Below are 27,321 nucleotides of genomic sequence, written 5' to 3' on the forward strand. Positions count from 1 at the left end.
TATTTAGAAACAGGGTCTCACTGTTGCTAAAGGGCCTCACTAAATTGCTGAGGCCAGCTTTGAACTTGTGATCCTCCTGCTTCAGCCACCACACCCAGCCTAATGATGACTTGACTATCCAAAATGCCGAGTGGGGGCTGGGGTTGTAGCTCTGTGGTGGCGCATTTGCCTCATACATGTGAGGCACTGGGTTTGATCCTCAGCACCATATAAAAATAAATAAAAAATAAAGGTATTTTGTCCATCTACAACCAAAAATAAACAAAAGCTTTAAAAAGGAAATGCCCAGTGGGAGGTGTATCAGCAAATTGAAGGGTAGGCAGTGTGCATGGGTAGGAAGGCTTGGCTATCACGGGCCTTTCCCACATAATTGCCATCCTTACTTTAGGAAGAGTAAAGTTGAGACAGGAAGGAGTCTCTCTAAGGTCTTACAGCCACTTGGCAGCAGGACTGGGAAAAAACCCATATTTCTTGATTCTCTGGTCATCAAGCCCCAGGCCATTCTATAAAAAATAACTTGGAAGGTGAATTTGACAAAAGAAACTAGTCAGGTTTTTGGCATGTGGCTCTGCAAAGTGACTGGGTTTCACTTTTCAGGAGAGGCAGAGCCTGATTCCTTCACTGGGTGGTTCTGAGCTCTCCCCTGGTTCTGTTAGGAGGGTTCCTTGCTTCCTGGCCTGCCTGGGGGAGGCAAGTGGCGTTAACAATGCTTAGGAAATGAAAAGCTGGGATTTCTGGATGGGCCTTTCTGTACCTGAATGGAAGGCCCTGGGTCCCTTCTGGGGCTTTTCTGAGATAGCTTCTCTAGTGAGAAGGCAGACTGGTCACGGACAATTATGCATCAGAAGTCCCTCAGAACTACGCCACTGCTATGAGAGAGAGCTGTGGACAGTCCTTAACACTTAGGTTCCCCCGCAAAAGAGGTGGGAGGCTGGAGTTCTGCAGTGTCTAATCCAGCCTTTCTCAAACATTTGTGCCTCAGGACCGCTTCATACTTTTAGAAATTATTGAAGACCCCAGAGAGTTCTTGCTTATATACATCTTACCTGTTGACATTTGCCAGCTTAGAAATCACAACCAAAGTATTCATTAAAAAATAACCACTGTTGGGCTGGGGGTATAGCTCAGTTGGTAGAGTGCTTGCCTCACATTCACAAGTCCCTAAGTTCAATCCCCAACACCACACACACAAAAACAACCACTGTTGATGCAGTTGCATCAATGCAGCTCGATTCACAATAACTAAACTATGGAACTACATAGATGCCCTTCAACAGATGAATGGATAAAGAAAATGTGGTACATAACACCATGGAATATTACTCAGTCTTAAAGAAGAATGAAATTAGGGCATTTGCAGGTAAATGGATAGAACTAGAGAATATCGTGCTAAGTGAAATAAGCCAATCCCAAAGAACCAAAGGCCAAAAGTTTTCTCTGATAAGTGGATGCTGATCCATAGTGAGGGGTGAGTAGGAAAGAATGAAGGAAATTTGGATCATGCAGAGGGGAGGGGTGGGACGGCAGGATGGGAAGGATGGTAGAATGAGACAGACATTATTATCCTGTATATGTGTATGAAAAAAAAATTTCAAATAAAAAATAACCACTGTATGTTAGCAATAAATAGCCATACATATGTTTTCCAAGACAAAAAACATGTTAATGAGGAGGCATTGTTTGGCATTTTTGCAAATCTTTCATGTCTGGATTCTCATATCTACTTCTATATTCAATTTGTTACAGTACCATGTGTCCTATAAACTCTGGAAAAACCCTACATTCATAAGCAAATGAGAGTGAAAAGGCAAAAAAATCTTGGTGTTATGAAAATGTTTTCACTTTACAGATCCTTTGAAAGGGTCGTGGGAAGCTCTGAGGTTCCCCAGACCACCTTTGGAAAAACCACTAACTTAATCCAAGAAATGAAGGGGGAAAATCCTTTTGAATGGTTTGGAGGTCAGGGAAGGGGGAGGTTGATTTTGGATTAGACGCCCAGTTTGACCCACACTCCACAGAAAGCAAACTCCAGAGGGTTCTACTAGATTATTTTTGAGATTCCTCCCAACTCTTACCATGTGGTCTCACTTTAATTCAACAGATACCAAGCACTGGCTCTGGACTGGGTCCCCAAAGGATACGGAGATGAGTAAGATGTGGTCCCTGCAATCACAGAATTTATTGTGTCATTGGGGGCCACATAAGGTCAGGGCAGGCTCACTGCCAGAAATCTGGAAATGGCTAGCAGGTGAAGGAGAAATGGCTAATTTCCACTTCCATCAAAGAGAAAGACCAGATGTAATTTCCTCTTGAACCAGCAAGTTGAATAATGCCCCCACTGGCATTCAGGGTCCCTGTCTTTGAATGGATGTGCTCCCCACTTCTGCCTCTTGCACGGTTGCAGCATGTGTCCTTGGCACTTAGCAAATTGAGAATCCATGGTGCTGACCTGTCTGAAATCTGGGTAGCCAGGCTCCCCACACCTCAGCGGCACCCAGCTTTGTCCCTGCTGCTGCTGCCCTCGGGCACTGCTCTGGTCTACGAGGTCTTGGCTCGAGGTCCCCCTCGCCTTCCCCACTGGCGACACCTCATTTCCCAGCTCTTTGAGGTGTCCTTAGCCCATCTTAGCCCAAATTTCCCATCCCTGCTGCTCGCTGGCTGCTGCTCTTTTCTTCAGTCCGCTCCACTGCTCCCCATCAACCTCTCTGTTCATTCACTACCAGAACTTCTTGAAGGGAGGCAGAGACCTGCCGGCTCGCTGGCTTCGCTGTTCCTGTGCACTTCTGCATACTTCCTGCTCCCTTTACTCTCGCTTTATTTTTCGCTTTAGCACATCTGTTGCCTATGTTCTGTACCACAATGGAAGCGCCCTAAAAGCAGGGAGTTTTGAATTTTGCTTCCTGTTGAATCTCCATTTTCCAGATAAGTGCTGGGCATAGAGCAGCAGACCCTTACATATTTGTTGAAAAATGAATGACTTGTCTCCCCTCACTATACTGTAAGCTCTGTGAGGACAGGGGCTTGGTTTTGTTCATGTTTTATCATGTTATATCCTCAGCACATGCCTGGCACCTAATAAGCATGTGTTTATTGATTCAATGAATGAATCAAGTTCCAGGTAAATCATTTTTTTTAAAGCTGCTTTTGCCAGGTGTGGTTCATTACTACAAATTGGGAGGCTGAGGCAGGAGGATTGCAAGGTCAAGGCCAGCTTCAGCAATTTAGTGAGGACCTAAGTAACTTAGTGAGACTATGTCTCAAAATAAAAAATAAAAAAGAACTGGGGATGTGGCTCAGGGGTAAAGTGCCCCTGGGTTCAATGCCAGGCACGTAAATAAATAAATATATAGAACTGGGGGTGTAGCTCGGTGATAAAGTGCTCTGGGTTCAGTTTCCAGTACCAAAAAAAAAAAAAAAAAAAAAAAAAAAAGCTGCTTTGGTTGCTATTATTTGTATATTGTCCTTTGCATTTGCCCCTTCCTGCTGTGACCTCCACCTTGGCTTCAGCAATAACTTTTAAGACTCTGCAGCTGAAATCCATCCTACATGTGTGTGCCACATTACTTAGCTAAAATAATATTCTGATATTGCTCTACTGCTCAAAACTTCCAGTGCCTCCCCCTTGCCCCTTGTCATTTATTTATTTATTTATTTTGGGGGGGTGCGTGCTGGGGATCGAACCCAGGGCCTTGTGCTTACAAGGCAAGCACTCTACCTACTGAGCTATCTCCCCAGCCCCCTTGTCATTTCTAATATATAAAAGTGGCATTGTTGCAAAATCATCTCTAGGTTGACTGTTCAGAACAGTGGGAAAACTTTCCCATCCATGCCACACACGGATCAATGAATCAGGTCACCGTTTATGATGCCCATATATATACAGTATATGTGTGTAGATACATCATATATATTCATAGAGACTGTAACAAAGAGCTGAACAGTAGCTTAAATAAATATAAAACAATGTTTCTAGAGGAAAATGCCCAGGTTCATTTTGGGATGCCCGGCAGGCACATTTCCCTGCCTAGGGAATTCCCCCTCCAAGTCAAAATCGGTGATTCTTATGGGCTATGACAGTAGCTGTCTAAGTACTCCTGACATTCAGAGCACTCTCATATTCCAGTGTCATGAAACCTTCAAGGTGGAAATCTACCCCATCATTCCAGTTAACAGTGATAGCTTTCCTGCTGTGAAGGCTTATTTCACAACTATTCTACCTACTATATTAACATGTTTATTTAAATTTTAAATTTGTTCTAATTAGGTATACATTGTACACAAATGGAGCCCGACTTCTCATTCCCCTGACTGGACATGGTGCAGAGTCACAGTGGTAGTGAAATCATACATGTGTACAGGGTAATAATGTTCTTCCCATTCCCACACTCCCTTCCCTCTCCCTCATTCTCCTCTGCACAATCCAAAGTTTCTTTATTCTTTCCTACACCCCCCCCCCGCATTATGGATCAGCTTTCACTTATCAGAGAAAACATTTAGCATTTGGTTTTTTGGATATAGCTTATTTTGCTTAGCATGATATCTCCAGCTCCATCCATTTGCCTGCAAATGCCATAATTTCATTCTTCTTTAAGGCTGAGTAATATTCCACTGTGTATATGTACCACATTTTCTTTATCCATGTATCTATTGAAGGGCATCCATGTTGGTTCCATAGTTTAGTTACTGTGAATTGAACTGCTATAAACATTGATGTGGCTGCATCACTGTACTATGCTGATTTTAAGTCCTTTGGGTATAAACCAAGGAGTGGGATAGTTGAGTCAAATGGTGGTTCCATTCCAAGTTTTCTGAGGAATCTCCATACTGCTTTCCACAGGGGTAGCACCAATTTGCATTCCCACCAGCAATGTATGAGTGTGCCTTTCTCCCCACATCCTCGCCAACACTTATTATTGCTTGTGTTCTTGATAATTGTCATTCTGACTGGAGTGAGATGAAATCTTAGTTTTGGGTTGTGTTTCTCTAATTGCTAAAGATGATGAACATTTTTTCATGTTTGTTGATTAATATTTCTTCTGTGAAGTGTTTGTTCAGTTTCTTAGCCCATTTATTGATTGGGTTTTTTTTTTTTTTTTTTTTTTTTTTTTGGTGTTAAGTTTTTTGAGTTCTTTATATATCCTGGAGATTAGTGCTCTATCTGAGGTGCATGTGTAAAGATTTTCTCCCATTCTGTATGCTCTCTCTTCTAGGCAAAGGTGCCAAAACATACACTGGAGAAAAGACAGCCTTTTCAACAAATGGTGCTGGGAAAACTGGAAATCCATATGTAGCAAGATGAAATTAAACCTCTATCTCTCACCCTGCACAAAAATCAATTCAAAGTGGATCAAAGGCTTAGGCACTAGAACAAAGACCCTGTACCTAATAGAAGAAAAAGTAGGCCCAAATTTTATTCATGTCAGTTTAGGATCTGACTTCCTTAATAAGACTCCTAAAAGTGCAAGAAGTAAAATTAAGAATCAACAAATGGGATGGATTCAAACTAAAAAACTTCTCAGCAAAGGACACTATCATGTATTTTTAATTCTGAGTATGTCTTAACTCTGATGAGACCGTAAGCTCTCGGAGGGAAATGGATCTGTTCTTACATGCTGTACAATCTGTAGGATACAGTAGTAAGCACTCATTAAATAGTCACTGTGTGAATGGAGGAATTAATGCTGATAGCATTCCAGATGACACATCCAGGCAAAGTCAGGAAACTTGTCTTCATAATGGCCAATTCTGCTTTACCTCCCTGCAAAGTATCCCGTAGCCCTAATATCAGGAAGCTGACTTGGAAATGTGTGTGAGTGTCTATAATAGGAAATGGCTGAAAGTATCAATGAGTCAGTGTGAAATGACCTTGATTAATGTTAGCTACTGTTTTTCACAGGCCTCTGTGTGCCGGGTCACTTATAAACATAACCTTACAACTATAGTTTTCTGTGAGGAAACTGGAGCTCTAAGATAATGGGATATCTTGTTCAAAAACTTTTCAGGGATACAATCAGGATTTCAAACTTGGCATTGAAAGCAAAGAGCTTCTGACCTCAGAGCAGGTTGTGAAGATGATGTGGACTAACCTATTGCCTCACAGACTAGTCAGGGATGGTGTGATTGTCCGAGGGCCACACTGAAGCTTCTCCTACTAAAACTGCTGGTTCAAGGGGATGGCATTAACTTTTCCAGATAAAGGATTTTTTTTTTTTTTTTTTTTTTTTTTTTTAACCAAGAGCACATGAGCAGCTTCTCTCCCCAGTCAGTACCTTCAGATCCCAAGTCCATGGTCCTCTGACAACATCTTTGCTCCTGGAAAAACTCAAGACTTGGATCAGGTCAGGCATGGTTGTGCATGTCTATAATCCCAGCAAGTAGGAAGTCTGAGGTAGGAGGATCACAAGTTCAAGGTCATCCTGGGCAACTTAGCAAGACCCTGTTTCAAAATAAAAGGGTTGGTAGAGTGACCCTAGGTTTGATCCCCAGTGCTACCAAAAAAAAAAAAAAAAAAAAAAAAAAAGGCTTGAGTCAGACAATGCATGTGCTGTTCAAGGATCTTGCCTGCAACATTGTTTATAACAATAAAAATAATGAATTACATGAATACCTTATTATCAGCAGAGCGGTAAAGTGACAGTATGGTTAACCTCTGGGTGAGGTACCATGCTGTGCAGCTGTGAAATGATATATATATTGCTACAAAGAAAAAGCAAGATACATACATATGTGTCTAAGCATAGGAAATTCACAGGGCTTTTTACATTTACTATTTGTTAAGAATTTTAAGGTATCCAAGAAACTTAACAGGGACTGTCTGAGAGAAGTGGTTCGGAAGGAAACACTTGAACTTTTCAGTAAGTTTCTGTGCATTTTTTGAAAATCAGGAGCACTGCTTTTTATTAAGTCAAAGAAATCAAAGATTGATAAAACGAGTAGAAATATTCAGCAGATGTTTGGAAAGGGAGGGAGTTATAAGAAACAGGTGATAAGGAAACCAGCATCTTCCTAGTTCTGCAGTGAGGATGGTAGTGGTAACACCCCGATTTCAACTCTAAGGGGTAGAACAGGTGAGCACTCACTGTAGAAATGGAAAAACCTGGGGCTCAACTTCCAGCTGCCCGGGCCCCTCTAACCACAAGATGTCGAGATGAGCATCTGTAGGTGGTGTGAAATCCAAGCCGAGGGAGCGGCCACTTTGAGTGTCTGGAGTGCGTCTTGGTCACTCATTTCCCTGGCTCAGCTTCGAGCTGGACGGATTCCGATTCTGGAACTACTCTGCCCATTTTACCAAAGGGACACTCAGGCTCCAAGGGTCCCCGAGCTGGGGTGTGATTTTGACCCTCGCTGACCTCAGGCCTCACTTCTAGAAGCTACGTGTCGCCAGGTTATTCCTGTCTGTTTAACTCGGCAGCCACCTGCCACCCTCGGTGGCGGGTCCGCAGGCCTGAGACCCTGGGGGTCCCGAGCCAGCACCGCGGAGGCGGCGTCGACGCAGCAAGGGGCGGAGTGCCCGGGCCTTCCAAGCCACACGAGTCTGCCTTCACCATTCAAGTCCCGGGACCAGAGAAACCAGGAGCTCGGCGAGAGCCCGCCCCCGGCAGCTGCGCGCCTGTCACTTCCTCCCCGCAGCGCGTGCGGTCCTGAGGATGAAGGAGCGAGAACGGCCACGTCCTAGGCTCTCTGGCACCCTCGGATTCTGTCAGTTAGAGCTGGACCGTGACCCTGTCCCGCAAGCCCTTGGGACCGCGAGTCCCGGGAGCGACGTTCGTCGGGGAAACGCGAGAAAGGCGGACCCGCGCCCGCCCGGACTTTGCCAGGGCGCGTGCGCGGTGCGCGTGCGCGACGAGGGCGCGGCCGGCCGGGGCTGCGGCTGCGCAGAGGCGGTGCCAGGCCCTGCGCCTGCGCAGTGGCGGGGCGGGGCGGGAAGAAGGGAGGCGGTGGCACCGGCGGCGGCTGCTGAAGAGGAGGAGGAGGAGGAGGGGGAGCGAAGGGAGGTGTTTCTGTCAGTTCCGGCTGTTTGTTCGGGAAGTGGATCCGCCGCTGCCGGAGCAGCCCGGAGGGAGCTGCGGATCGCGAGGCCAGTACCGACCCCGCCCGCCCGCGCGCACCGCCCCCGCCCGCCATGGCCCGGGACTACGACCACCTCTTCAAGCTGCTCATCATCGGCGACAGCGGTGAGGGCCGCAGCGGCCGGAGGCGGCGCGGGCCCTGCCGGGCGCGGCCCGCGGGGGCCTCAGGCGGGCGGGCAGGCGGGCGGGGAGGTGCCGGCCCGCGCGGGGCGGGCGGGCGGGGCTCCCCGGCGGCCGCGGGCCCCAGGGGCGCGCCGAGGGGCTCCGGGCCGCGCGGAGCAGAGTCAGGTCGCTGGGCTGCTGAGCGGAGGGGCCGAGCGCGCGGGGTTCACTCCCGGCGCCTGCTCCTGCCTCACGTGTGACCTTGGTCAAGTCGCGTATTTTCTGGAGTTGGAGAGACCTGGGTTCGAGTCCTGGGATTACCAGCTTCTTCACTCTGTGACCTTGGGCAAGTTGCTTCACCTTTCTGATCCTCAGTTCCTGCATCTGAGAAGTGGGGACTTACCTCGCTGGGTGGTGTGAGTGAGTATTCAGTGAGATAAAGTGGGGAAAGTGCTTAGCGCCGGTTCTGGCGTAAAATAAGTTCTAAGTAAATGTTAGCTATTGTTGTTATCATCACCCGTATCTTCTGTAAGAGTCACGCCTCTGTAAAATGGGGATAGTCCCAGAACCTGCCTCATGGGATGGCTGTGAGGTTTAAATGATAAGGCAGGTGAAGCGCCTCTGCATGGTTCAGTTTCCTTATCTGTAAAATGAAATCATAGTAAATCTGCTCCAAGGCTGATGTGAGTGTTCAGTGAGAGAGTGCACATGTAGTGTTCTGAACAGTGCTTGGCACTTAGTACTTACACATGTAGTGTTCTGAACAGTGCTTGGCACTTCTACAATATACCAGAAAACTGGGGGCTTTAGCCAGTATTATAAATGTGGACCACATACACACTCCTTGAGTCCTCCTAGCTTAGATGGCTGCTCCATCTCCAGTTCCTAGAACAGTGCCTGGCAGCCAGTAAGTCCTTAATACATATTTGTTGAATGAATGAATACTGAGGGTCTGTAGGAAAGATAGACTAGTTTCTGGCAAGGGTGAAGGGGTTTTGAAGTGTTTGGAGTGTGGCAGCTGAGCAGGTTTATAGGGTGACCAAGAAGTCAGGAAGGCAGGCCCCAGAAGGTTTATGGGAGTATAGCTGAGGTGCTGGGTTTATATGATGTCCAGGAAGGAGTCTTGGGAGCAGTGAAGTTTATAGACCAGACTTGAGTTCAATGTGGGGAAGCAGGTCATGTGACAACTGGAGGCAAAGGCCAGGTTGGCGGTAGAGCCCATGGATTGCTAAGGGAGAGAGAACCAAATCCCTTTTAAGATCCAGAGTGTAGGGGTGTTAGGTGCAGTGTCATAGATGGGTCATAGAAGTGGATAGTTTTTTGGTCTCATTTGTGCAGTGGGTTTGGGATGTGGTTGGTGGTTTGGATCAGGTGGAAGATGGCTGGGGTTTCTCTGGTTGCTGATGGAGGGGAGATGTAAGGAGAAGAGTTAGGGGCTAACCAATAAGATGGAGGGGTTGCTGTAGTTGGGGATGGAGTTAGAAAGGTGGAGGACTGATGGGTTGTGGTTTGAATGAAATAACTAGACAAGCTGCGTAGTCTTGTACTTTGACATGGCCTTTGGCACTCCTTGGGGTCCTGAGGCTTATGCCTTTATAGGATTTACTTTCTGCTCTGGCCTTGGTTCTGAGCAACTGGCCCCAAGGTGGTTTTTCTTCTTTTGGAATTAAAGTTAGCCTATCCTGGTCAAAGGTCTTTACCCACCGCAAGACATCTTCAGCTTGTGTGTTGATTCCCAAGATCAAAGGCCTAAAGTCAAGAAGATGCAACTTGCTGGCTTTTCTACCCCAAAAAACCCAGGGGATGCTTTCGACCTGCTTTCTCACAGTGCATTTTGCCTGGTGTATTGATTTTCCTCTCAGAAGTCAGGTGTGGGAGAAGACTCATGGGGTCAAGATTTATGTGATCTGGCTCCTAGTTTAGTCTGAGCATGTAGGCCTGGCTTGTGGAGAGGAGCGAGATGCTTTGCTGTTTGATTTCTCCTGACAGTGAGCTGAGTCTCCAGGTTGAACACTTGTGAGACTGGGAGATGGTAGCCATGGGAGTTCAAACTAAGCTTTGCAGCTGAGCCGGGAGCCTGACATCATCGCTACCCTGCACTGGGCTCCTTGTGTGTGTGCCTCTTAAGGCATATCAATTGATTTCACGGACACTTTCTCATTTGATTCTCACCATTGCCTGTATGGCTTGTCAAATAAGGAAACTAAGGCTCAGAGGAGGTGACTGGCTTGCCCAAAATCACACAGCTTATCAGAGGCAAAGCCGGGAATTAATGCACATCCCTGCTAATATGGGTAAGAGCATCTGGTGTTGGACTGGCAAACTGTAGGCCCTCAATGAATGTTAGTTTCTTTCTTTATAAATCTAGAGTTCTTCTTCCCACTCTGCCACATTGTACATGCTTCTGGAATGTATTCCCTCAGCTTTTGCATCTCTTCTTTATGCCTGTGATTCTACACTTCCTCTTTATATTCTGGTGACATTGGATCAGATTTGTAACCACATTTCATCTGCATCCGTTGGGTCACTTACCCTCATTCTAGAACCTGGAGGCTGGAGTGGCTTTCAGAGACCTAGTTAAAACCCTTCACTTTACAGGTGAGTAAACTGAGGCGATGTGTCAGAGATGCGATGTGACTTGTCTGAGGCTGTACAATGAAGTAGTTGGCTGACATGACTACAGTTGAGACCACCTGAAGGTCTAAGGGTCTGCAACAGGTTGGAATTGAAGCAAAGAGGACTGAGGGGTCAGAAGCCCAGGGGAGGAGCAGGGCCAAGGTGAGGACTTTTGTGCATGAGAAGGACCAGAGGCAGAATGCAGGCGAGTGCTGTGACAGTTGAGTGTGGTGTCTCCTGGCTGCCGGGAGGCATTGAATGCTGCTGGGGCCTGTGCTTCCTGCAGGGTAGGGGATGATCGGATTCAGAGGTTTCTTGCTGGAGGTGGCCATACGGAATCTTAGGCCGTGGCAAAAGCAGATTGGTACCCTCTGTGTCTCCTGAGGCAAGTGCTGTCGGGTGAGTGGTGGCCCTGTGTTTTCTCAAGGAAGCCTCTTCCTGGGATATCTGGAGATGGCGTGTCTCAGTGGGTTTCTGTTCCTTTTAAAGGGAGAACGGTGTTGGAGATGATGTTGGGTCCAAAGCAGCAGGCCATGTGGTGACTCTGGTGGCTTTCTGCAGCCTAATGGTTTTCAGCTGCTCTGTAGAGGACCTTGGGGGTAAATGCAGGGGATGCTGCTGTGTCACTGCAGAGAGCACCAAACTGCTTGTCTTTTGTAGATATGTGGATTTGGATAAATTTTAATTTTAAAAAAGATTCTGCTGCCCCAAAAGTTTGAAAACTGCTGCTTTGGCTCCTGTTAATTCTGCAGTAATAGCATTAGGCAGCAGAACTGTCGATGAGATTGGCATTTTCCAGTCATAATTCATGAAGCAGTGTTTTGTTGGTGCCTACTAAGTGCCAGGCCCAACTCATACACCGAATACACAGGGCGGGTGAGGCCAGGTCTGCCTACTGGAGGAACTCAACCTAGTGGCCCAGACACAAGCATTTAGCTGAGTAAGCTGGTCCCAGAAGACTCCAGGAGAAAGCAAGGGGGCAGCAGGGTGTTGGTGTCAGGCAGGCACCAGTGAGGACCCAGCCCAGAACTGGGCTCTCCTTGGGCTTAGCAGGAAGCCTCACGGCTGAGCAATGAGGAAGTTGTGCTGAGCAAGAGCACTGCGGGCCCTGGGCTGAGCAGCAGGTGCTGTGGGCACACACCTGTCTGCTCAGGAGAGCCTCAGCCCAGGTCTGGGAAGGCAGACCTGGTTGTGCTCAGAGAAACAAGTTCTTCTGGACAACTCCGGATAACTCACTCGAAGTCCCCAAAAGAGATCCTTAGAGAAGACTGACCTAGGAGGGTGTCAGGGGTTAGGTTAAGAGAAATGCAACTGCTCAGTCTGCAGCAGTGGTTTGCAGATTTGGTTACTTAGGGGGCGGGGGTGGGTGGAGACCGTGCCCTCTTTGAGAATCAGATTAAAGCCTTGGGCTTCTCCCACAAATAGGCATACATACTCAAAATTTGCATGTAGTTGCATGGCGTTTATGAGATCCTAGGTCAAGAGCTCATAGTTTGATGGCATTTCCATTAAAAATCTAACAAGAGCGAGATGTAGCAACCCACTGGGGCCACTTTATTTTGCTTCCTGAGACAGGTGCTAGCAGACTTCCCCAGCAGTAGGTATCAGGAGGCGCTGTAGAGCCCTGGCTTTAGGATCTCTGCTCTGCTGCTTCCTGTGGAGGCGTCTTAGTCAGCTGCTTAGCTTCTGGGAACTACAGCCTCTGAGGGGACTTTGGGAGCATTGAAGTGTCCACCCTGCAGGCAGAATCAGTGCATGTTAATTCTTTTCTTCTGAGGTTGACTCACCTTGTTGGACTTAGGGGTCACAGGGGCTGGGGATGGGGCAGGAGTTCACAGGGCAGGGGCACTTAACAGCTCGTAGCCACTGTGTTTTGCCGATAAGGGGAAGCTAGGCTTATGAGGGTTCTGCCTACTTGTGGAGCAAGCCACCAGGAGCTGCTGCAGTATGTGCAGTGGCCTGAGCACTTGGCGCTGGTGCCTGATAGGTATCCTGCAGAGCCCTCCACGCCATCCTCCTGGCTGGTGGTGATTCAGCCAGGGCAAGGTGGCTCATGGTTCCAGCCGTGGGTCTTGTTTTCCCCACCTGATGAATAGCCCTGATGGTCTCAAGGGATCTTGTCAGTTCTAGAACTCCTTGTTTCAAGCTCCTTGAAAACAGAAGTCCCATACATGGTGTGTGGTTTTCTAGGGACCACGTTCTGGATGCACTAGGGGGACAGTCTCATTTGGTTGACCTTTGTCCTGCAGTGTCTGTCCTCTCTCAGAGGGTGTGAGACCCTCTGTCATCTCCCCCAGGGGATTTAAGAGCAGCTTGTCTTACAGGAGGATGAAGGAGAAGGTCAGGATAGAGTGAAGAGATGTTCGCGGTGTGTGACTGGTTGGGGAGATGGGAAGCGGCCTTGAGGAGACAGCTGGCACCACCAGCTCCTTATGGGGACTCGGGCAGCAACTCCCCCGAGGAAGGACGGGCTGGAGGGAGGAGCGCCCCAGCCTGCTCATCGGCGCTGTCTCTCCTGCAGGTGTGGGCAAGAGCAGCTTGCTGTTACGATTCGCAGACAACACTTTCTCAGGTGAGTCTTCCCCTGGGTGCTGGTGGGACGTTTGGGTTTTGAAACCCCCTTCCCTGGCACCAGAACACACTTGCTTCTGCCTAACGCGGGGAACTTGCTCATTTTGGTTGCCAGAGGAAGGAAGAGGAGGGCTGGAGGCTCAGGTCAGAAGCCTCTGTGTTCCACCTTAGTCCATCTTGTTAAAAAAGAAAGCTCCTTTACTGCTCATCATTTCCCTGCACAGCATCTTCTTGTGTTCAGCTTTTTTTTTTTTTTTTTTAAGTTAAAAAATTTTACTGGCAGTACATGCTTGAGTAAGATTTCCAATAGGAAGGACTTACTAATGTGAAGATTACCAGTTGTCCCTGCTCTTGCCCCCTGCTGCTCCAGGAGCCTGTGTTCCTGGGGGGCGTATCTTTCAACTGTTTTCTGATTCCTTACCTTGTCAGTCTACCAAATGTGCTTCCATGTTGCTATGTGTAGACCTCCCTGGTTGCTCTTACTGCCTCTGAAGTTCCCCGAGCTGTGTGTGGATGCACCACCATTCATTACTAGTGCTCTTGTTACATGTGTGGTTTCTGATTGCTTCTGTTTTCATTGATGCTGCATTACTTGGGGTTCTCTGTATATTCTTGTACACGCAGTTCCATAGAAGTGGGATTACTGGGTCACAAGGATGTGCATTTATAGTTTTCCTAGGTACTGTCAACTTGCCTTTCAAAGAAGCTGAGACTAGTTCATATATAGTCCTACTGAAGAGTTTGAAAGTATCCCTTGTCAACTCTGATCAGTGCTTCAGTTAGTATTTCCCTGATCACTGGTAAGGTTGAGCATGTTGTTGTTCGTTAAATACATCATGACCACTACAGGGGCTTCAGGTGGGGTCAGCCTTGAGTAAGAAACTGAAGTGTGATTATCTTGTGGGGAATTGCTTCTGCTGTGTTGGAGGGCATGCGACACTTAGGAAGTGTTTATATGGCTAGTGCCTCTCTCTTGGTGGAGAAGTGGATTTTGTCCCCTTCTTCTCCCTGAAATGGCTCTGCAGCACGGCTGATGTTAGGGTGTTGGAAAAAGCTGGCCTCTCTGTGTTACCCTGATGTGGTAACTAAGCCTACATCTGTGAGGTAGAAATTGTAGTTGTCCTTCTGCTATAGATTGTTGTAGATCACCTGAGATTGTGCACATCTCAGTACTTGGAACAGAGTAATCACTCAGTACACACCAGCTATTTGTGGTTGCCATTATCTTCTGTTCAGGGATGATAATTACTGATCAACCTCTAGTTATGCTGGAAAACATTCCTCTTCCTCCATAAAGTCCCTCTGACTCCACATCAAATCAGCCTTCAGCTCTTGGGTGACTCTCCTGCGTTTCTCTCCTTTCTGAGTGGACCAAAGGTAGCTTGCTTTCATTGGTTTTAGCTGGAGGCATCATGGCAGCACCTGCCAAATTTATTCTGCTAGTACACATCTTTGGCAGGTTCTTTTCTCTGTTTCTTGGTGGCCCTCTCTCACCCGAGCAGAGTTTACAGCAGGTTTCTCCACTTTGGAACTCTTCACACTTGGCACCTTGACTGTGTTGTGGGGCTGTCCTGCGTGTTGAAGGATTTTAAGCAGTATCCCTGGGCTAGATCTACTCAGTAAGTTGCTAGTAATGTTGTGATAACCAAAAATATCTCCAGACTTAAAATCATTCCTGGTTGAGAACCACTGGTCTTCCTAATCTGTTTCTAGCTTTCTTCCTCTTGCTGCTCATTCTGTGTATTCTTTCTTTTGTTTTTGATTTTTTTTTCACTCCTTCAGCTGCCCGGTGTTTTGGAGAGCCTCATGGTGTGAGGTCTCTGTACTCCTTGGTTGTCCAACAGTGGAGGAGCACCAGGTGCTGGCTTGGTTTCTGAATGCATTCTGGTTGGGCTTTGACCTTTACCTTGCTTCACCTGGTCATCTGTGTGTCTCATTTCCTACAGTAGGTGACATGGGACACTCTAAAGGGAATGAGAACCTGTGCTCTTCTTGGTGGTCACCTTTGTGAGCCTGGACTGCACCAACTCACTGGCCATTCTACTCAAATCCATCTTTCACACAGATGCCTCAAGAAAGCTGTTTAGCATGCAGCTCATGCCCCTGGTTAAAACCCTCAGTGCCTCCCCAGCACACAAAGAGAGTCCAAGTTCTCGAAAATGGCACAAAGGCCCAGAGATCTGACCTTGGCCCCTCCACCTGCCTCCCACCCCAGGCTTGGCCTCACCGTGCCGTTGCTAGTTCGCTGCTGTCTCCTCTGCCTGGTGCAGTGCTTTTCAGCTGCGCGCGGGTTGGGTCCTGTTGGTCTTTTAGCAGGTTAATTTTGTGGATCATTAAATTCTTTTTAAAATAGAATAGAAAAGAAAAACCCAGAGCGCATCATCGGTCTGCCCCATTCTCAGGTTATAGATGACATGTCCCCACCCTAGCCACTTGGACAGTCTGTCCCTCTTACCCAGTCACATCCTAGTTTTTATTTCCTTTGTAGCAGTTATCACTGTGAAATTGCCTTGCTCAGTTTCTTCTCTGTATCCTGCCTCACCTCGGGGCAGGCCATGTCTTCCTACTCGGGTTCCTGGGGCCTGGACCTGACAGCCCTGTGCAGGGCGAGGCGCAGGGTCTGGCCAGGGGTCTGCGCGACCTGGCTGATGTCCGTGTGTGTGCAGGCAGCTACATCACCACCATCGGAGTGGATTTCAAGATTCGGACAGTGGAGATCAACGGGGAGAAAGTGAAGCTGCAGATCTGGGACACAGCGGGGCAGGAGCGCTTCCGCACTATCACTTCCACGTGAGTCCCTGTCCCACTCCCCCCTGCGTCCCTCGCCTCAGACACCTTGCATTTTTGCACAAAGTTGAGTGACAGTGCTGGTCGTGGTAGAAATGTCACTGGGTGGGTCCCAAGACTGTTGGGAAGTGAGCTGGTCGCTGACCTCAGTGGGTGGGGTTTGGCTGTGCCCTTCCCCTTCCTGAAGATGTCAGAGGACGAGGGAAGTGCCGTGGCTGCTGCCGGGGTGGGCGGGCCGGCTCTGGTGTCCGGCAGGACAGTGGCTGCGCACCCTCCCCTGGACGCTCAGCTTTACCCTCAGAGTGGCAACAGCACTGGTGTTTGCCTTACCAGGTGGTTGTGACGTGCCCGGCCCAAGTGAACACTGAGTCAGTGGCAGTTCCTCTTGGCAGGTGTCCGTTCTGTGCGGGCTCCCATCACCAGGCCGACTCCTCGGAGATGGCTCTCTTGGGAGGCCTGGAAGAACATGGGTATGTGGGAGCCTCTTCCTCTACCCCCGAAGCTTTGACCGGGACGTCGGTCTCGAGTGCATTGCCCTCCTTTGCTGCTATGGTGCCTTGTGGTTCTCCGCTACAAACAGGAGAAAACCTAGCTGACTCCAAGTCCTGTGCAGGGGCTCTTGGTACTTGGGTTGTTGATGGAACAGATTCCCTGAAAGCAGGGCTCGAAGGCAGATGGCTTGAAATTTAAATTTCTGTTCTGCTGTGTGTCTTCAGACATGTTGCCTAAACTCTCTGGGTTTCAGTTTCCCAGAGGGTTTATTTTTAGGATTTGTTTGAATGCTGGGACCTGGGTCCAGATCCCCTGCTTTAGGCTTTTTGTGGGTCACCTCAGTGAATTCTCCCATAGTTCTCTGTGCTTGGTGCTGCCGTTGTCCTCATTTTATAGCAGTGGTCTGCTCCCAGGGGTGGCAGAGCCCTGGCTCTTCTGTGGGGGGACTGCCTGACCCAGAGCAGTTCCCCTGGGAGGATTGGAAAGCCTGTGACAAAGTTCCCCAGCCAGAGACCCTGCCCTCCCATCAGCGTGGGAGCAGCATGGAGCCAGGCTGGTGCCCATCCTGGGCCCCTCAGGAGCCTCTGAGGGCGGGGGGCTGTGAAGGTGAAGCACCCGCACAGTGGCAGCCAGAGTGTGGGCAGAGCGGCTCCGGCGGGGCAGGAGGGCTCTGTCATCGTTAGCCTGTGCTGAGCACTCGCGAGCCATGGCCCGGGACTGCCCCAAGCCCTGGGGTTCCCACTCCTGGGGCTGCTGGGCACAGTCCGTGGGACTCACCGATGGGCTGCCTGAGTGAGGGCGATCAGCCTGTCCTCCAGGTGTAGTGGGGACTTGAGGAGACTAGGTGGCAGGGTTGCTGTTGAGAGCTTCGGTTGCCTGGAGACTGCAGGCCACGCAGGAGCCCCTCGCAGGGCACCAGAGCTGCCAGGCCTGGGCACTGACCCACTCGTCCTTACGCTGGACCAGGACTCCAGCACCCGTGTTTCGCTTCTCCCAGCGGAGAGGGCAAAGTGACGGGGCTCGGTCGCCAGGTCAGGATCAGAACTGAGGCCATCTGATGCCAAAGCTCAGACCTCCACCTCGTTCGTGGTCGTGTGGCCCCACAGACCCGGTGGAGATCCTCCTTTAGTGGGGGCTTCAGGGTGGCCTTGGGAGATGCTTGCGGCCGGGGCCAGGCCTGGCCGTCTGAGGCCCTTTCTGCAGCAGATGCTCCAGCCGCTCCCCTGCCACGTGGTCAGCTCTTTCTAGGACGGTGGGTGGGAAGAAGGCGACCGCTCCTCCATTCCACGGGGGAGACTTCGGAGGAGTTACTCCGCTGCCCGGGGCAGTGTGTGTTTTTTCCAGGGTGCTCGAGAGAGCCGCCACCCTGCCTGTCTGGGGGTGACGAAGGTCAGCCTCATTTAGGACTCCTTGGTCCCTCGATGTGGGAGGCACGCACAGCCCACCCAGGGGCCACGGACACTTGCGCCTTGTGGTGGTTGACACAGAAGGAAGGAGCGGTCGGGAGGGATGGTCTGGCTTTTTGACTTGGGGCATGAAAGAGAAACCAAAATCGCATCCTGTTAGCCGCTGACAAAGCCAGCTTTCCCCTCCGTGTCGCTGCCCCTGAGAGGCGGCTGGGCCGGGGAGAAGAGAGGGCGAGAAGCCCTAGCGTCAGACCTGGGGACCAGGTGGGACCAGGGCGTCCGGCTGCTCACTCCCCGCAGCCTGAGTCCTCACTGGTACTGGCTGCCCTGACACCTGTGGGACCAAGTCGTGGCAAAGATGAAAAAGGGATGGTGCCGAGCGCTGGGCTCTGCGCGTGGCTGGGGCGGAGGTCTGCTGCGGGACTGGATGAGGGTCCTGCCATGCGGGAAGCCCAGGAGCACTGGATCCCCAGCCCAAGCGCCTTTGGAGACTGCTCTCGGTTGAGCCCCTTCCCTGGGCCCCCGAGCAGGCGAGGTTCCCAGGGAGCGGCAGGGGACTTGGTGCTGGGCCGAAGCTGGAGGCATTTCTTGGCATCTTAGCAGTCTTAGCAGAGGAGGTTTGAGAGGCACTCTGCTGCTGGCACTTCCTCTGCTGGCAGGGGACAGTCGCCTGTCTTCATGGTTCCCGGCAGGCACTCCCACACCGCCCTGGAGTGTCCGCCACGCTGCTTGGTGTGCTGAGCTGGCACAGCAGCTGCTGGGGGGCCAGGACTGGTTCTTGGGATTGTCAAGCTCCCCCAGAGCCAAGGGGCGCTGCGGCCCTGGAACAAGGCAGTGGACGGAATGACCTCCTGGAGTTCTCCGTGGATGTCCGAGGGGTGGAGACAGATGGACCTGAGTGTGGTGGCAGCTCCTCTTGCTTGCAGACTCCAGGCTGCCCCAGCGTGCTGCCTCTTGGTTTCCTGCCACCTCTGTCTGGGACCCCAGACTGCGTGGAGACACTAAAGACGCCCAGCGTCCCCTCTGTCCTCCTTGCAGCCCTTGTGGTGGCGTTAAGTACTAGTGTCCCTGTTTCAGAGCTGAGGAAGCTGAGGTGGTGGCAAGGTGGAGCCAGGGTTGCTCTTTGTCCTCAGTCTGGCCATGAATGTGGAGGCTTCTCAGATTGCTGCCCACCAGCCTGTCTGCTGCACCCTGTGCCACCTCAGAGCCAGGGCTCGGGCGCAGCTGCTTTCCAGATGTGCTGCAGGAGCATGCAAGTGTTCAGGGCCAGCCAGGTGCAGCCAGAAGGTCGGGGGGCGGGCAGCCTGTCCCTCGGGTTTGCATCCTGGGTGTTCTAAGAAGCCCCCAGTGATGGAAAATCTCTGCAGCTTCGGGGAGGAGAGGGGCAGAGGGACGCTGTTGGGGTTTACGTAGTGATGGGGCAGGGGTGCTGCCAGGGTTTCAGGGAAGTGTGAAGCCCTGTCCTCCTATTTAATGTTCTTCATCTGTCCCCTGAACAGCTGGGGTGAATGGGATGTTGGGTTTGGAGTGCTGGGTGCCAGGTGTCTGGAGAGGAACGTTGGACACCCTCCTTCCTCCTAGACCTAACCGGCGTGGGTCTGCATATTTGGGTGGTGGTGTGGCTGGCCCCCTCTTCTGGGCACCCTGGGTGCCCACACAGCTCCCACACTCTCCCTGCCATCAGCGTGGATGAGCCAAGAGTGGCAGGAAGGGAAGTGCCACCTGCCCCTGAGGGAGGGGACACAGATATGCCGGGGCTTCACTAATGCTGCAGCTTCTTGGAATGGCATCGTACTAAGTCAGATTTGGGGAAGGAAAATTTTTTGAATGTTTAAACAGGGATAGTGATAACATGATGTCAAATACAAAAATTGTCAACTCTAAAAATAAAAGGAGAACTACATAGAAGTGTGCGGCTGGTGGCAGACTGCGTCACCTGGGGCGACTCCTTAGACCTGGTCTGCCACCTCAGGCCGGCACCCCTCCTCTGCGGTGCCTGGGGACAGACAGGTGTGAGGAGCCCGTGCTGCTGAAGCAGGCCCTCTTGCTGGCCGGGCATGGCTTGGGCGTGGTGGCCAAGGCCGGGTGCAGAGCCCAGCTGCTGGGTGTCGGAACGACTGCTCCTCCCCAGCTGCTGGCCTGCTGCGGGCAGGTGGCCATGGGGAAGTGGGTGCCCTGACATACACCCTGGCCTTACAGGTATTATCGAGGGACTCATGGGGTCATTGTTGTTTACGACGTCACCAGTGCTGAGTCCTTTGTCAATGTCAAGCGGTGGCTTCATGAAATTAACCAGAACTGTGACGATGTGTGCCGAATATTAGGTGAGGCTGGGGACGGTGGGATGCAGGGTGGCAGGAGGTGGTGCCCTGCGGGCCGGCTAACTCTGCTTTGCCTTGAAGTGGGCAATAAGAACGACGACCCCGAGCGGAAGGTGGTGGAGACAGAAGATGCCTACAAGTTTGCCGGGCAGATGGGGATCCAGTTGTTTGAGACCAGTGCTAAGGAGAATGTCAACGTGGAAGAGGTGAGGCCCCCGAGACCCTGGGGAGCGGGACAGGTGGCCCTGCTGGACCTCCACAGCCCTCCTCCTCGTCCCCAGCTGATCCAGCATCTGAGTGAGCAATGGAGAACATTATAGTGACTAACATTTACTGAGTGCCTACTGTGTGCAGGCCCTTTGAAGGTCGTGGCTTGTTCTCACAGGCCTCTGAGGTAGGGATCGCATCTACATTTCTAATTGGGGAAAGTGAGGTTCCAGGTGTTCGTCACTTCAGGAACGTCACTCAGCTACTGAGAGGCGCAAACTTAGGTCTGCTACCCACCAAAGCCCTGCACAATCCACTTCGGCCCTTCAGTCCTCTCCTCACCCCTCCACTGCCAGCTCTTTCTGCTCTGGCTTTCCCTGGGGACATGGTTCCTTTTCTGCGACTTCCAGAGCAAAGGCTGCTTGCTGCCAGCTCCTCTGAGTGGCTCCAGGGGCTGTTCGCATCCCTGCAGACCGACGGAGCCTTGGTCTCCGGAGCGTCCCTTGTACTCTTGTGCGCCTGCTGAAAAGCGGTTGCAGTTCTGTGAGAAAAGCCAGGCCTTTTGCCACAAGCCCAGCCTGGCTCCACTTGCCAGTCTTGGGGTAGTCATGCCCCAAGTCCAGGGCTCCCCATTGCATGTGGGGACACTGGCCACACAGTAGTGGGGAACAGACTCCTCAGAGTCAGGCCCAGACCCAAATCCTGGACCCACCCTCTGGATTTCATTTGTTCATCTGTAGCTTGAGGGGGACGTGAGTCCCTGCCTTACAAGGTATGAGGATCGAGTGAAGCAAGTCACGTCGAGTGCTTGGCACGAAGTACGCGCTCAGTAGACGCTGGCTTGGCTTTCTCATGCCTTCTGCTCCCACCCCTGACGTTGCTGTTACTTGCTTTTCTGGACAGAGCGGGGAGGACTGTGGATTGGTAGATGGAGCTTCACGGGACCCTGGCATTGGAATGAGGTGGGGTGGTCCAGGAGTTTCCAGGCAGGACATCCAGGCCTCACATGCACTGAGGTGGCATGGGGTGGGCAGACTGTGGGTCCCCTCCGTCTCCCTACAGGGCAGGACAGCTCTGTATTGTCAGGAAATTCCAGATCCGGAGGACAGGGGTTCTCCTGTCAGTGGCGATCCCTGAGATTGACGTCCCCAAGTCCACACAGCTGTGGGTCTTTAATGTTCCTTGGTGACCTTTAAATAATTCACCACCTCCTCCTAGAAAGGGTTTTGGGGACACACCTGCAAAGCCATTCGCGAGCAGAAGCAGAATGCTGGGCCTGGGGAGGCCGCTGTGCCTCTCCTCTAGGTCCGGGGCTAGTCCCGCCATGTCGTCTTTCCAGATGTTCAACTGCATCACAGAGCTCGTTCTCCGAGCAAAGAAAGACAACTTGGCGAAACAGCAGCAGCAACAACAAAACGACGTGGTGAAGCTCACGAAGAACAGTAAACGAAAGAAACGCTGCTGCTAATGCCCCACAGTCCACTGCAGAGACTGCACTGCGGTCCCTCCCCAGCCCGAGGCCTGCGGGGGTCCTCGGGGGACAGTCTCAGTTTCGTGCCGTTATTTAATGAATTCTCTCCACGTTTTTGTATCGGGAGGCGCCATCGGCACTTCCCCCCCTTCCCCCTCGAGTGCCAAGAAGGCGTTGGACAAGCCTGCCCTTCCCACTGGTGCCCTCTCCCCGCCGAGGCGCCTGGACCTGGTGAGGACGCTCCAGCCAAGCGGACTGATTAACCCATTTGTACATAGTGTATATTGCTTTAACCAGCTGCACACCCTCGTTCTGCTCTGGCTTTTGCCTCCTTAATGCCAACCTGTTGCAACAGACCCTCCCCAGCCCTCCTCACCGACAGCAGCTCCTGTGGAGGCAGCATCTCATTCAAGCTGCGTCTGTGGCCGACCTGGGCCGGTGGAGTGGGCTGCGTGTTGCTCACTCCGCAGGCGGTCGGCTTCTCCAGGGCCCGTGCCAGCCGTTCTCCTGCCCCCACAACTGCTCCGGGAGCGGGGGGAACCTGGCCTTGAGGCAGACCCTGCCCTCTGCTGGCCCCATGCCTTTGGTTCGGCAGACAGGTGGTCTTGCCCTCTGGCTGACAGGTTTCTCCTGCCTTCTCCATGCCTCTGGTACAAACCCAGGGGGCTGCGTCTTCTTAGAGCCACATGTTTCTGTTCCAGCAGAAAGGTAGGGGTGAGTTTGTGCAGAGACGGGGCTTTCAGGGGGCTCTAGGAGCATTATTTTAACAGATAAAGACTATGAAGCCAAATCAAATGAATCAAGTTCCTCACAATTATTTTCTTTCCCCGAGGTTTGATTGGCACAGCAGCAAAAGTTGTGGCTGTCCCACTTTGGGTCCAGTGTTCTTAGAAAAAAGCAAAGCAAATGGCTTTCTGTCCTTGTGGGGCTGGGCCCCTGGCCCTTTCTTGGGAAGAGCCAGTAGTCTGTGATACAGCACCGGGGCACCCTGGTGTAGGTGAAGGGGGTGGGCACCAGGGCTGCTGGATAATGAGAAGGACACCTCTGAACTGGGACAGGGAACTTTGGATCACTGACATAATCATAGTACCAAGGCGGTAGGAGGATCTCTTAGCAGATGGGAAGGATGGTAGCGGGGCTGGCCGGGGCAGCCATCTACCCGAGTCCCCTGGAGAAAGCCAGGGGCGACTGCATTTGACCATTGCCCTCCCCTTCCGTGGGACACATCATTCCCCTTCCCCTAAAAGGATCACGTAACCTGGGAAGAACTGATTTCAACATCATGAAATGTTTTATTAACGTTCCTTTCCTTGGCGATTTCCAGGCAGAGCCCTGATTGGACAATCACATCACAGATCACACTGCAGATTTTCCGTGTTAACACTGTGGATGGGTTTTTAATCAATAAAAAAATGGGGGTTTCTTCTCACCTGTCTCTCCACTTGTCCAAACCGTCAAAAGGCTGGGTTCTGTAACGGGCCTTTGCTTTGGAGCTGCAGGCCGGGGTCCTGGAGCTGTGGGTCATGGAAGCAGGGGCCGTGGACGGTGCCGCAGGCCGCCCTATCTGGTTCAGGGTGGCTGGGCACAGATGTGGGGCCTCTGCCTTCAGGACTGTCCTGCTGACCAGGAGCCTGTGGCAGAGGCGTGCCATTTTGGCTCTGAGCACTCAGGTGAAGCCAGGAGGCCGTGCTTGCAAAATTGGGCGATGAGGCCAAGCTTCCAGCCCAGGGTAGACGCCTCAGTGGCGTCTGGCACCCTGATACCCAGATGCAGGTGGTGGGTTAATTTTGGTGACGACAGTGTCTGTCCCACTGAGTGTTACACGCATGAATGGGGGGTTGTTGGGTGGGGGTGGGGGACTCAGGGCTAGACCAATGTCCTGGTGGACCTGATGTGAAATTCCTGTCAACAAAACTTTTAAATGGTTTGCTAGGATTATTTCTGTATTGAAAGTTTCTAATTATGCTTTTTAAAAAAAAATTACTAAAAAAATAAAGGTTCAAGCTGCCAAATTTTCTTTCAGGGTCTGTTTGCTCTGCTCTGAGTGGGCCTGGCCTCGTCCCACCTATTGTGCCCAGCTCTTGTGTTTGGCCTAAGTCTTGTACAGGTGCCTGTCAAGGCCCTGGGACATTTTAAGAAGCCAAGTCCATTTTCTCCATGAGCAGTTGGTCCAGGGTCGAGTTTCCCCTCCAGATCGACACATCGGCTGGGAGCACACGTGGGCAGATGCCAGGGGAAGTTCCATGTTTATTCTCCACGTGCCAGAAGGACGCAGTGGCAGCTTTTGCCTGGAGTAATTTCTGGCTGGATGTTTTCTGCCAAGCTCCAGGGCCTATTCTCAGCCTGGGGAGCAGAGCTGGCAAGTCTGCCTTGAACTCTGCACACTAGTGCCGGCAGGGAGCCCGTGCCTGATGGAAGAGGTGCAGGGCAGGATGCTGCCCCCTCCAGGAAAGGTGCCCCTTCCTGGCCCAATCCATTGGGTACCAAAGGACAGGAGGTGACCTCCCAGGTGTGGGCCCAACTATTGCTACTCTTCACCAGCAGCCAGTCGGTGGTTCTGACTTGCAAGCCACATTTGGACCAAATGACCCTTCCATATACCCAGGCCCGAGGCAGAAAGCTCTGTAGAAACTCATTTTATTCTTATTCAGACTATTTTCAAAAGAAGCAGTGGTGCAGTTTTTCTAAAAATATGCCTTTATAGATTTATATATATATGTATATTATAAAATCCATACATGTATTTACATGATTGCTACATACAAAATTACAGCACTGTGGTATGTACATATCTATAGGTACATTCTTTCCGCTCATCCCTGCTGTGCTTTTCCCCTGGGAGGGAGGGAGACTGAATCAGTGGTAAGCAGCTGAGGGCAGGCTGGGCCTGGAGAGCCTCTGAGTTAGGGCCTCAACAGAGACAGTGGGTGGCTGCTGTGGAAGGCGCAGAAGCAGCAGGTTCAGGCCTTGGCCCTCTGCAGGCCTGGTGGGCAGTATACGGAGGCTCCCCGCAGCCTCCCTTTATACACCCATGGTGTAAGTGCTGCCTTGGAGGAGGGGGTGGCTGGCCATACCCCTCTGAGGACATTCTGTGGCCTAGACTTGCTCAACTGGGCCAAGAAATTCTATCTGAGGGGCGAGGGGGCCATGGAAGAAAGATGAACCCTCTCTCAGCCCTGGGCCTTCCACAAAGAAGAGAGGACTGGACCCTAACACCTGTCGCCAACCAGCAACAAAGCTGTCTGGCCCAGGCCTTGCTAAGGGTAAAGGACAGATACTCTGGAGAAGGCCTTGGAAGAGTGTTGGTGGTGGCCAGGGGACAGAGCCCTCCCTTCCTCCCTGGGGCTTCAAATGGCCTCAGTCGAGCTTGGGTACACCCCAGCTCGTGGACTCCTTGGCCACAGGCTGGGCCTCCTGCCTGTGGAGGGGCCCCAGCAGAGGTGCATGCACATGGGTAAGGGGCCGCACCTCCCCTTACTCTGGGCCAGTGGCAGGAATGGAGGCACAGGCCTGGGCCTGCTGCCCTGCAGGACTCAGCAGACCCCTGAGGCGCACGCCTTCCAAGGCATGCGGACAAGGGCCTCCGTCTCTTCTGCTGCCCATCATCTAAAACTGAGGAGGCAGCAGTGCCTGCCAGGTGAGCTGTGAGCAGGTGGGTCTGAGCAGCAGAGCCCAACCAACGGGCTGCACTGGGAGATGCCTGAGCCCTGCTCGATAATGGGATCCTGGGAAGCCCAGGCTTGGGCTTGGCCCTGGCCCCACTGTGGGGACTGGTTCCTGCCCATCCCTTGGTCTAGAGCAGCTTTCAGAGGCCAAGAAGGCCCCTGCCTCTTGGTCTGTCCACACTGACAAAAGGGAGTGGGATCTCTGGGACCTACTGGGCCCCAGTGTGGGTGGGCAGGGCGGCTGCCCAGCCAGGCCCCAGGGGAGGGAGGCCCTTGCTCACACCGCCTTTTAGCTGTCTCCAGTCTGCCCACCCTTGGTGGCTGACTCCTCCCAACTTAAATTTTCCTGAAGAATGAGAAGAGCCCTTTGCCTTCAGTGGTGCTGGGCTCATCGCCTCGGCCTGCACCGTGGCCCCTGGAGAAGGCAGCAGCAGGCTGGCTCCGTTCCTTCAGGTGCGTGTCCATCAGCTGCCGGTCAATGACCCTGTGCATGTCATCCTGCAGAGGGGGGAGAGTGGACAGGGCTTAGCACCAGCTCTTGCCTGGCCCTGGGGGTGAGCAGGGAGGAGGCGAATGTTGGGGGATGAGATGAGGATGAGGATGAGGGGTGAGGCGAGAGCAGCAGCGGCCGGGGCTGCCCAACCAAGAGCGCAGCGAGTGTGGGCAGAGGCCAGGGTGCACACGCAGCCCCCAGTGCTGTCTCCTCAGGACCTGAGCTGGCTTCTTGCCAGTGTCCTTATGCCACTCCCTGGTCTGACAGCTCAGCTGCTGTCAGCCCTCACAGCAGGGGTGACCAGCACTCTCTTGCCTCCTGATCTCTAGAGCTGTCTGGGTACCTGGGTCGCTGTCTGGTTCCTTGGCCCTGTCAGAAGGCCCAGGGTGATCTTAGTGTGCCAGCTCTCCAGCCTCCGGGGCTTCTCCTGCCATTCCCTCCACCTTCAAATCTGCAGCCTGGGCTGTTGATGCCCCGTCCTCCTGGCAGTCCCAGGGGGGAAACAGTCCTCACCCCCGCCCCACAAGCCCCCCGTGTGGCACGGGCCATGAAGCTTACGGCCTTCGGGGCTGTCTGTGCCAACTCTGTGGAGTATTTCCACTGGCTTCTTCCCTAGGGTGAGACTGTATCCCCTCTAACTTGCTGGCCGCCCAGAAACTGCCCCCTGCCCAGCCTACGGAACAGCACCTTTCACCCCACAGAGGCTTCTGCACAGACTTCACTCTTTCCACTCTGACAGATTCTGATTCTGTGTAAGAGGCCATCTGACAAAAGGGCTCTTGTCACTCACAGTCTGAACTGCTGGTAAGATACGTCAGTGGTCCCCTGCGCACATCGCTGGCAGTAGTTTAACGAGAACCTTGGTTCCTTCAGGGAACCCAGCAGCGGGCTCTGGATGAGCCTTTGGCCAAACTCTGCGGTGCACTGGCCACTTCCTCTGAAGCTTGGGCAGGAAGCTGGGATGTCTGAGCCCCCTGCCTGACCAGTGTGACGCTCACCTGTCTCAGCCCCGCTTCCACTTGTAGGTGTCGCTCAAAAGTCTTCGCAGGTTTCAGGGTGAAAGGAAGGGACCTTCCTGTCCTGTCACCAGGAGGGTGACCTCCCCCTCCCTGGCTCATGAT

General features: G+C 52.0%; 2 protein-coding genes across 7 annotated transcripts in view; one reads left to right on the plus strand and one right to left on the minus strand.

The window, feature by feature from the left end:
- The first annotated feature begins 7,973 nt into the window (after positions 1–7,973).
- Positions 7,974–23,471, plus strand: Rab35 (RAB35, member RAS oncogene family). Of its 2 annotated transcripts, XM_047562481.1 has the most exons (6): positions 7,974–8,174; positions 13,309–13,359; positions 16,025–16,148; positions 20,243–20,367; positions 20,446–20,570; positions 21,911–23,471. In XM_047562481.1, exons 1-6 carry the CDS (start codon positions 8,123–8,125, stop codon positions 22,037–22,039), a joined length of 606 nt encoding a protein of 201 aa, XP_047418437.1. In that variant the 5' UTR covers positions 7,974–8,122; the 3' UTR covers positions 22,040–23,471. The 2 variants fall into 2 exon arrangements, with proteins under 2 accessions (XP_047418437.1, XP_047418438.1); XM_047562482.1 differs by lacking the exon at positions 20,446–20,570.
- Positions 23,472–24,665: 1,194 nt separating this feature from the next.
- The window catches only part of Bicdl1 (BICD family like cargo adaptor 1), a 93,358-nt gene continuing 90,702 nt past the window's right edge, over positions 24,666–27,321 (minus strand). For 4 of the 5 annotated variants that reach the window (XM_047561901.1, XM_047561899.1, XM_047561903.1 and 1 more), the window contains one exon: positions 24,666–26,205. In XM_047561901.1, coding sequence (XP_047417857.1) covers positions 26,044–26,205 — 162 coding nt within the window. In that variant the 3' untranslated portion in view covers positions 24,666–26,043. The remainder of the gene's footprint in view (positions 26,206–27,321) is intronic. The other variant, XR_007109879.1, reaches the window with a different exon arrangement.

Source organism: Sciurus carolinensis, chromosome 8 (genome assembly GCF_902686445.1).
Source record: "Sciurus carolinensis chromosome 8, mSciCar1.2, whole genome shotgun sequence".
NCBI lineage: Eukaryota > Metazoa > Chordata > Mammalia > Rodentia > Sciuridae > Sciurus > Sciurus carolinensis.

Bases quoted from the DNA above. Each gene is read 5' to 3' on its own strand.
- Rab35 (XM_047562481.1), top strand. From the start codon at position 8,123: ATGGCCCGGGACTACGACCACCTCTTCAAGCTGCTCATCATCGGCGAC. The intron at 8,175-13,308 runs GTGAGGGCCGCA...TCTCTCCTGCAG, and splicing joins GCTCATCATCGGCGACAGCG to GTGTGGGCAAGAGCAGCTTG. The intron at 20,571-21,910 runs GTGAGGCCCCCG...TCGTCTTTCCAG, and splicing joins AGAATGTCAACGTGGAAGAG to ATGTTCAACTGCATCACAGA.